The sequence below is a fragment of the Aptenodytes forsteri genome, unplaced genomic scaffold (assembly GCF_000699145.1).
Source record: "Aptenodytes forsteri isolate BGI_AS27 unplaced genomic scaffold, ASM69914v1 Scaffold255, whole genome shotgun sequence".
Taxonomy (NCBI): domain Eukaryota; kingdom Metazoa; phylum Chordata; class Aves; order Sphenisciformes; family Spheniscidae; genus Aptenodytes; species Aptenodytes forsteri.
The window spans coordinates 4,572,620-4,581,742 of NW_008794888.1; the positions used below are offsets into that span (position 1 = coordinate 4,572,620).

General features: G+C 64.0%; 1 protein-coding gene across 1 annotated transcript; it reads right to left on the reverse strand.

The window, feature by feature from the left end:
* Window positions 1-138: 138 nt before the first annotated feature.
* VIL1 (villin 1) lies at window positions 139-6,097 on the reverse strand. The gene is made up of 19 exons (XM_009274950.1): window positions 6,023-6,097; window positions 5,725-5,799; window positions 5,390-5,586; window positions 5,025-5,133; window positions 4,612-4,722; window positions 4,312-4,514; window positions 3,726-3,804; window positions 3,505-3,603; window positions 3,255-3,408; window positions 3,046-3,146; window positions 2,766-2,903; window positions 2,439-2,597; window positions 2,172-2,351; window positions 1,911-2,056; window positions 1,645-1,789; window positions 881-1,069; window positions 658-726; window positions 334-471; window positions 139-252 (listed from the first exon to the last, which is right to left on the reverse strand). The coding sequence occupies exons 1-19, from the start codon at window positions 6,095-6,097 to the stop codon at window positions 139-141; spliced, it is 2,481 nt and encodes an 826-aa protein (XP_009273225.1).
* Window positions 6,098-9,123: the final 3,026 nt, after the last annotated feature.

The window sequence follows — 9,123 nt, forward strand, 5'->3', positions numbered from 1 at the left end:
ACCTCTTCTTTGCCAAATAAGCCCCACGCCTGGGCTGAGCCCAGGGGTCGGGGGGGGAAGACACAGCCCTGCTCTCCCAATCCATTTTATTTAATAAAAGTAACGAATTGGGGTTGTCCCTGTGCCCAGGCTCCTGCCCTAGAAGAGTCCTTTGTCCTTCTTGAGCTTCTGTTGTTTCCACAAGGGCAGGTTGCTGAAGGCGGAGCGGTTCATGCCAAAAACAGCCTGGAAGTCCTGGTCGGAGAGGTGGTACTGGGGGAGGAGAGAGGAGGCTGAGCTAAAGCTGGGGGGCTTCCCCTGGTCCCCCCCAGCAGCCCCCCAGCCTCGTCTCACCTCCTTCCTGCTGGGATCCACACCCTGCGGCAGGTCCTCGGCCGAGGTGTTCACCAGCACGTCCAGGGGGAAGGTCTCCAGTTTGTCAGGGAGGAGGGTGGTGGTGGTGGTGAAGACCTCTTGCTTGGATGTGAGCACCTAGATGGGGCGTACAGGGTCACGTCAGGGGCTGCCCCAGGGACAGAAGCACGGGGCTGGCTCCAGGTGTCCCCTCACCAGAGGACATGTCCTTGCAGCTCCTCGTGCCACCTGCCAAGGGGACAGAGGGGCTTTCTGTGCCCCTTCCCACCCACCCCGGCTGCTCCCTCTCCCTGTGCCACTTACTGAGGTGAGCTGCCCGAGGCTGCTCTCACCCCCCAGCTCGGCTCTCAGCGCCTCATAGGATTTCTTGTCCTGGGAAGGGGACAAAAGCACTCAGCCCCTCACCACGGGCAGGGATCAGGCAAACCGCTGCCCGCACCCCAGAGATGCTGGCTGGGGCCAGATCCACATCTGGTCCCATCTGTGAAGGGGCCTCCTGGTCCTTCCAGTCCCCTCCATGACTCACGGCCCAGATGAGAGGGTCCCAGGCCAGGAACCAGCCGGTGAAGGTGGGGGGCTCGTGACCCTGCTTCACCACGATGATGGGGGTTTCGAGGTCACGCCCGCTGGGGTGGCTCCGCAAGTACTCCTGCACCATCACCGCCGCTGCCTCCTTCTCCGACTCATTGGCGCCTTTCCCAATCCAGAAGAAAACCTGCAACGAGGTCACTGTGTCCAGCACTGGAGTGAGACGGGGCCCTCTGGGGCCATGCCCAACCCATGGATGGGGGCACACAGGATCTGTCCATGGGGAAGGACACTGGGAGTCCATTCTCAGCCATCCCTGGAGCCAGGGGGCTGGAAAAAAACAGCGTGGGGCCAGGGACATGGGGGTTTCCAGCCTCCCATCCTGCCACCTCTGGCTGCTGCAGGTCCCCCACCCACCCTGGGGACATCAGCTTGTGGGATCAAAGGTGTCCCCCCACCCCGTGCCCCCCCAGCTCACCTGGTCCCAGGTGTCCAGCAGGTAAACGTCATCCTCCTCCAAGTCGTCCTGGGTGAAGTCTAGGATCTCCGTGGCCAAGAAGGTGCCTGTCTTGTTGGAGCTGGGAGTCCACTCAGCCAGCCCTGGAGCCAGGGGGCTGGAAAAAAACAGCGTGGGGCCAGGGACATGGGGGTTTCCAGCCTCCCATCCTGCCACCTCTGGCTGCTGCAGGTCCCCCACCCACCCTGGGGACATCAGCTTGTGGGATCAAAGGTGTCCCCCCACCCCGTGCCCCCCCAGCTCACCTGGTCCCAGGTGTCCAGCAGGTAAACGTCATCCTCCTCCAAGTCGTCCTGGGTGAAGTCTAGGATCTCCGTGGCCAAGAAGGTGCCTGTCTTGTTGGAGCACTCAAAGAGTCGCGGGGACACAGAGGGGTTCTCCTCCTGCAGCCTGGCGAGGGCAACGCAGCGATGGTGGTGGGAACAGGGCTCACCCCACTTGGGGATTTCGTGGCCCATCTTACCCCTGAGGGTGGGTAGGGACAAGGGACCCCTGGGCACAGGGCTGGTACCTCTTGCTGTTGGCATACTGGGACCTGCCCCCCAGGGCCACCCAGAACTCAGGTGGCTCCTGTCCCTCTGCGATCACTGGCTTCTCCGTCTTGGAGATGATGTCAGCCACCGTCTTGCCCATCTCACGCTCGTCCCCGCTGCAGCCCTGCCAAGCAAGCACAACTGCTCCATCACCGGCCCCGGCCAAGGAGGAGGAAGAGGAGATGGGGACATTTCTTTTGGGGGTGGCAGCACCGACCCCGGTGCCCGGCGGTACCCACCTTCCCATACCAGAGGTAGCAGCAGCTGGGAGTCTTGAGCACAAAGACGTCATTGGAGTTGAGGGAGGAGGCACGGACGGGCACCTCGAAGGCCTTGGTGTTGTACTCATTGGTGCCATGCACATGGAAGAGGCGGGTGGAGGGTGTGGGCTCCTTGCTGCCCGCCCGCGAGGTGCCACCCTGGGGGGACGGAAACAGGAGGTCACCTCCGGTGCTGCAGGCTCACCCGCCTGCCTGCTCCCCACCCCCCAGCAGCCCTGTGCTTACCATGTACACCACCATCTTGCCCTTGAAGATGGCCATCAGGTGGGCTGGCTCCTTGCCCATGGTGACGCGGACCTGCACAGGCTCATTGTTGTACTTCTGGTCCAGGATGACGGATTGGTAGGCGGAGGCGGCCAGCTCGTCCGTGCTGGCTTGGCGGCCCTGGGCAGGGCAGAGAGGGGCTCAGTGCCCACCACGGCCCCCTTTTCCCTCTTGGGAAGAGGGAACCCTCATGCTGTTCCCATGGGGTCATGCATAGGGGCAGAGCACCCCCAGTCCGGGGAGGTGCCCGTGTCCCCCACCCACGGGTCAGTGACCTGGGGGTCTCACCTGCCAGAGATAGATGATGCGGTTCACCTTGGGCCCCACGAAATAGGTGTAGAGCACCAGGTAGCAGTCCCCACCATAGAAATGGCCCAGCCACTTCTTCTCCACGGGCACCAGCTCCTGGTTCTCCACGCGCCAGACCTGGTGGGATGGGGACGGGGATGTGCTGCTTCGAGGGCTGGTGCATCCCCCTGCCCTGCAGCCCCTGGACCCCACAGCATCCCCTGGTACAGACCAGGGGGGTGCCCCAAGAGGGTCCCACATTCTGCCCCGGCCACCCTACCTCCACCTCCCCGGATCCGTCATCCACCATCTTCTGCTGGGCGGCCATCTGGGGCTTGGCGTGCAGCGTGGTTGCATCAAACTTCACCTGCTCCACCTTGGCTGCGGGGAAGGGCAGAGGGCTGAGCCACATCCCATTGGCCATGGAGGTCCCCACAGCTCCCCCATCCCAACCCAAGGAGTCCTGCAGCGTTGGAAGGAGACACTCACCCACTTTGCCCACAGTGTGGGTCTTGCCCAACCCGCTGGTCTGGTTGGGGACAGTCCATTTTTGGAAGAGCTGCCTGAAGATGGTTGACTCGGACCCATCGTTCTCCACCTCCACACTGGTGCTGGCCGGGTAGTTCTTGGCTTTGATGAAGCCCTGGGGGGATTCGGACCCAGAACATGGGCATGGGGTGCCCAGCACCCCAGGGAGCAGCCAGGCTATCCCATAACCAACCCCTAACCCAGCACCCACCAGCGCCCTGCTCATCGCCTGCTGCTTCTCCTCCTTGTTGGCGTTCTTGCCCTTCCACACGAAGATCTTGAGGCCTCCTTGATCAAGGATGTAGCAGTCCTTGGAAGGGGGACAACAGCAGAAATTAGGACTTTGGGCAGCTTTAACCCTTCAAAAGCCGATTTGGTGGGCTTTGCCCACCAAAGGAAATTGGGCACCCCCCAGCATCCCATGGGTGACACCTCATGCAGGAGCATGTCTTGAGTCAGGGGTCGAATTGCCACCTCCTGTACGACCAGGTTCCCACCGGCATTGGAGAGGCTGGCAGGGGAAAAGAGAGGAGGAGGGGTTAGAAATGGGGCTGGAAAACCCGCTCCCCATCCCCACCTTGGAGTGGCAGGGTTGGGTGGGGGTGTCCCCTCCCCATCCCCTTCCCCACCCTGATCATGGCAGAGGTGGTAGCCAGGGACCCTCTTGCCCTGCCATGGTGGCAACCTGGTTTGCAGCTTGCCCTGCCATGCAGCTCACTCATAGCCATGAGGAGGAACAAAGGGGTGTCAGATGTGATGGGGCCACTCAGGGACATTGCCACCGTATCCAAAGGTCATGCTTGCACAAGCATCTCCCCATCAGGTACCAACCCTGTTGGCACAGGGACTCCCCTTGCTCCAACGGCATCCACCGTTGTCCCCATCCCTGCGCTGGCCTTGACCCCTCCTGGTGGCTGTCCATGGGGAGGGGAGTTGTGGGACATAGCAGAGCTGGGTGCTGGGTCCCTCTGGCACCCTGCGAGATGCCCCCACGGCCGACCCACCCCCGGCAACTCACTGGTAGAGCTTGAGGGAGGACTTGAGCTTCTGGTCCACTTTGTCATCGGGGGTGGCCGCCTTGATGTCCCTCTTCTTGCCCAGCACGTGTGTGAGGACCTGCATGAGCCCCGGCGAGGCACCCTCATCCTCACCATCCACTACGCCCACCTTGGCACGGCCCCCACGCTCCCGGTCCCGGATGTCCTTGGCCAGGGTCATTGCCTGCACCCAGGGGAGAAGGGGTCAGCCCAGGTCGGGGAGGGGGTGATCGGCCACCCCCTTCCTCCAGAGGGGGACCCTGGGACCCCCCTGGCCATACCTTCAGCCTCTCGTTTCGGTTGCTCTCAGGGCCGTTCCACTGGATGATGAGCTGGCCGAGGTCCAGCAGGAACACATCCCCCCGGTTGAAGCTTTTCCAGCTCATCTCCACCTGCAGCAGGATGGGATTGGGTGGGGGGTTCAAGCAGCAAGATGCCTGGGTCCCCCTGGCTCCACAGCCCCTGCCTGCCCTGGTTCAGTGCTGATGCCTCCAGCCTATATTCCTCCTCCCTATCCCAAGAGGGGCTTTTCGGGGTGAGGTCGATCCTGAGGCAAGGCGACGTGGCCCCACACCCACTCTGTCCCCTGCTTGAGGACAGCTGTGTCTGGGGGGGCTCTGGCCTGATCCTGACCCCAAACAGCGTCTCTGCATAGAAGTTGGTGGCTGGGGATCCCCGACATCCCATAACTCACCTCTTCTGCAACCACGTTCTTCTTGCCCTTCACATGCAGCAGGCGCTGGACGTTGTAGGTGTTCATCTCCACATGCTTCATGCCCGAGGACACCCCACCCTTCTTATAGCTGGAGGGGGATGGACACGGTGTCAGCCCTGTCTCACTCCACTTCTGTGCACAGGGAGGCATTCAGGGACCCCCACCCACCCATGTGGGTGATGGATGGAGCGAGGCCAGCTCCAGATCCTCCTGCTGCCTCCCCCACCTCACTGGGACAGGGATGTCCCTATCCCCACTGGGGATGTCCCCATGGGGGGCATGCAGAGGACTTCTCCCCACCGCCACCCACTGTGAGAACAGGTCCCCGGGGGTGACTGACGTACATGAGTCCCTGCTTGAAGTAGGAGCGGAAGGTCTCACTCTCATGGCCCTGGACCTCGCGGTGCTGCACGGCCACTGTGCCCAGGTGGTCATCCATCTGGGTGGTGTAGATGGCAGCTGCCCCCTGCTCGTCCTGGCTCGACTCCTTGCCCAGCCAGTAGTGGATGTTGTAGCTGAAGCTGCTCCCAGTCTTGCGTGTCTGCAGGACACCAGTCCCCGCTAGAAGAGCCCCCTGTGTCCCCAGGCCACTCTGGCCAGGGACACCCCTCCCTGCACCCCAGCCCCCTGCGGGGCAGAGCCCATCCCCGGTCCCCCGCAGGACCCCAGGCTGCCCTACCAACAGCAGGACGTAGCAATCCCCCTCGTAGAAGTTGCCGTAGCTTTTGGTGGGCACTGGCACCAACTCCATGTTCTGCAGAAGGGAGGGAGACGTCAGCCCTGGTGGGGACCCCCCCCACCCCAGACCCGCACACCCTGCTGCCCTCAGCCCCAAAACCTGGGCGGGTTTAACCCCGGGTGACGCACTGAGACCCCCCCAAACCCAGGCACCGAGGACACAAAGGGGGGGATCTTCCCTTCCGCAGCCCCCCCAAACAGCCCGGTGATGGGTGCCCAGGCTGTGCCCCCGTCCCCACCTCGATTCGCCATATCTGGAGGCCTGGCGTGGTCTTGTTGAGTGTCCTGCTGACTTTGGTGCTGAGCTCCACCATGGTGACAGGTGCTGCAGGCAAGGGGACCTGCCGGGGCATCGGCAACACCCTCGTTAATGGCAGGCAGTGTCATTAAGAGCTGGGACGGAGCCAGCCTGCTGTGCCATCTGCTGCCCTGCCTGGTCTGCAGCCAGCCAGGCCATAAACCCCCTGCCCAGAACTGCGCAGGGTAAGGGGACCCCCCGGCACCCCGGTGCCAGGGCCGCGGGCACGCAAGCAGGGCTGCTGTCCCCCTTGGCCTGGCTGGCACCACAGCTAATGGGGGCTGTCACAGCTCCGTGCCAGGGTCTGCGGTGGGCAGGAGCGGGGTCCCCTGAGCGCCCTGGTGCCCCGGTGTCCTGCTCTGTGCCTGGGCACGGAGCAGGGCTGCACAGGGCATCCCCAGCGCAGCAGCCACAGCTGGGTGACACTGCTGCGCAGTGGCCTGCTCCTCCCCAGCGCCAGCAGGAACCGACCCTGCTCAGCCTGGTCCCGGCAAGGCTTGGCACGACATGGCACAGCATGGTATGGCCACTGCTGGTGGCCTTGCACACACGCATGCACGCACACACACACACACACACACGTGTGTGCAAGCACACTCTGCCTGCTTCAGCGCCCCCCTCCCACTCCCAACCCCACCGTCCATGCTCCCCAGGGAGGGCACAGCCTGGCCCCACAGAGGTGCCGAGCGTGCCAGGGCTCAGCCCCGCTGCTGCTGAGGTGGCCCACAGCCATCCCTGCCAGGCTGGCAGTGCTTGCCAGCAAGCAGGCAGGGGGTGTCAGGCAGCCGGCGTTGGGCAAAGCCCCCCGTGTACCCTGGCAGGGGGCTGGCAGGGAGAGCCAGCAGTGCCCAGCAGAGAGGTCTCTGCTCCCCCAGCCCCGCAAAACCCCGCCTGGTCCCACTGCGCTGCCCTTAAAGCACCCACATCCCGTCCCTCAGGTCCAGGTGGTGACGTCCCCCCAGTGCAGCCCCAAGGTGGGGCATGGGTGGCTCCCCGAGCCCCGTCCCCAGGCCACCCCCGTGCCAGGAGCATTGGTGGCTGTGGGATGTGCTGCCCCCACCATGCCCACCCTCCGGCCCCCCACCCCAGCCCCTCACCTTCCCCGCAGAGCTGGGCACAGGTGAGCACACCTGGGCAAAGTGCTCGGGTGCCAGCACCCAGGAGACCTTTGTCCCCTCCTGTCCCAGCCTATGTTCACCATATAAGGGCAGGAACAGCCCGGAGTCAAGGTCCCCATGGCCCTCCAAGGCTTTGAGGCACCTGAGGAGCCCCGTTACTCATGGGGTGATTGCCCCCCAAGCGCTATTGCAGCACAGGGCAACCCCAGGCACCCTGCCCACGGGCTCGCTGTGCCCAGGGTAGTACCTGCTGCCCTTCCAGGTCTGCTCCCCTCCTGCCACCCACCAAAAGGTTCCCCAAAGTGATAGCAATGGGCTGAACCAGGCCAGGGGGGTGTCAGCCACAAACATGGAGGTGCCCTGATGCCACGGGGATGGGCTCTGCCACTGGCCTCCACTCCCCAGTCCCCAAAACCCCCAAACCCTCCCAGCCATGGAGCAGTAAGCTCGTGGCAATGAGTTTTTTTGGTGCCTGCCCCCCCAAAAAAAAGGTTCCCCAAAGTGATAGCAACAGGCTGATGCCACAGGGCTGGGCTACGCTGCTGCCCTCCACTCCCCCAGTCCTGTGGCGATGGGGTTTTTGGTGCCACCAGCTCAGAGCCACCAGCAATGCAGCATCATCTTCCCGGGGCATCCCCTCTTCCCACCCCACAAGTCCCCATGTCCCACTCCCTACTTGGCACATCACTTCCCTGCCCACGGGACTTCCCCAGGCTGTGCCACCCCCCAGCTGGAGGCCAGATCCCTGCTCACTACCTGATGGGCTTTGCCTTCCTGTGTTGGGGGTCTCTGCAGCCCCAGCCTTGGGGATGGGGCACGTGGCTGGGGTTTGGGGGCAGGGGGCAGGGCATAGGGCGGTGGCATGGCTAAGCCCTATGCCCTGTCCTGTGCCCCCAAACCCCAGCCCCAAGGGGTGGTACCTGATGATGCCCTTGATGTTGGCAGAGGAGAGGGGGCTGGAGTCCTGCCCAGTGGCTCCCAGTCCCGAAGGTGGTTTTGGGGGATGACCAGGGGGTACATAAAGCTTGGAGGGGAGGGTTCGCAGCAGCATGCAGGCCCCTGGGCTTCCCATCCCGCTCTTATCTCTTCCACAGCCCTGCAGGATTGCCGCAGCCTTATCTCGGCTGCCATGCTTAGCCGCCACGAGCGCCACGGGCATCCCGCACGCCAGCCGTCACCCCGGCGCCAGGCCTGGGCTGCAGTGAGCCCCAAGTCGTGCCTGCCCCCGACCCAAGGAACCCCGAAGTGATGGCCATGGGCTGAACCAGGCCAGGGGTGTGTCAGCCACAAACAAGGGGGTGCCCTGATACCACAGGGATGGGCTCTGCTGCTTCCCTCCACTCCCCTGGCCCCCAAAACCCCCAAACCCTCCTAACCATCCCACCCAGCTCCCACCCCCTGCACCCCACACCAGTGTCCCCTGTGGAACCCTTACCTCGGTGCAGAGCCCCCGGTGGGGGTGTGGGGCTGAGTTTTGGGTGGGGTGTGACACCCGGGTGGCCGTGCTCCGCTCAGTGGCTGTGTCGCAGGGCTGAGCCTGCTGGTGTGGCACAGGGGTAGGGGACCCCATGCCAGCCCCAGAGGGCTCACCCCCTCCCCGGGGCCCCCCAGCTGGACATGCCAGGCCACTAATGAACTCAGTAATTAGCGCAGCCATCAGGGAGGACAGAGACTTCGTTAATGAGGGGAGGCACGGGGCCAATGAGGGCACGGGAGGGGGGGGGCATCTAAGAGACACCCCCTCCAACACCCCACTGCCTGCATGTTGGCAGCAGCAGGCTGCCCCGGGGGTGAGTCACAAGTCCCCCCCACTGACCCCCAGTCTATGCGGGGCGGGGGGGGGGAGGGGGCTGCGTTAGCCCAAGGGTGGCCCCTTGGCACTGGGCAAGGGGTGACCCCCTGCAGCCCGAGGGTGCAGGGTGCA

Bases quoted from the DNA above. Each gene is read 5' to 3' on its own strand.
- VIL1 (XM_009274950.1), bottom strand. From the start codon at position 6,097: ATGGTGGAGCTCAGCACCAAAGTCAGCAGGACACTCAACAAGACCACG. The intron at 5,587-5,724 runs GTAGGGCAGCCT...GGTGTCCTGCAG, and splicing joins ATTGCTACGTCCTGCTGTTG to ACACGCAAGACTGGGAGCAG. The intron at 2,904-3,045 runs GTAGGGTGGCCG...CCATCCCACCAG, and splicing joins ACGGATCCGGGGAGGTGGAG to GTCTGGCGCGTGGAGAACCA.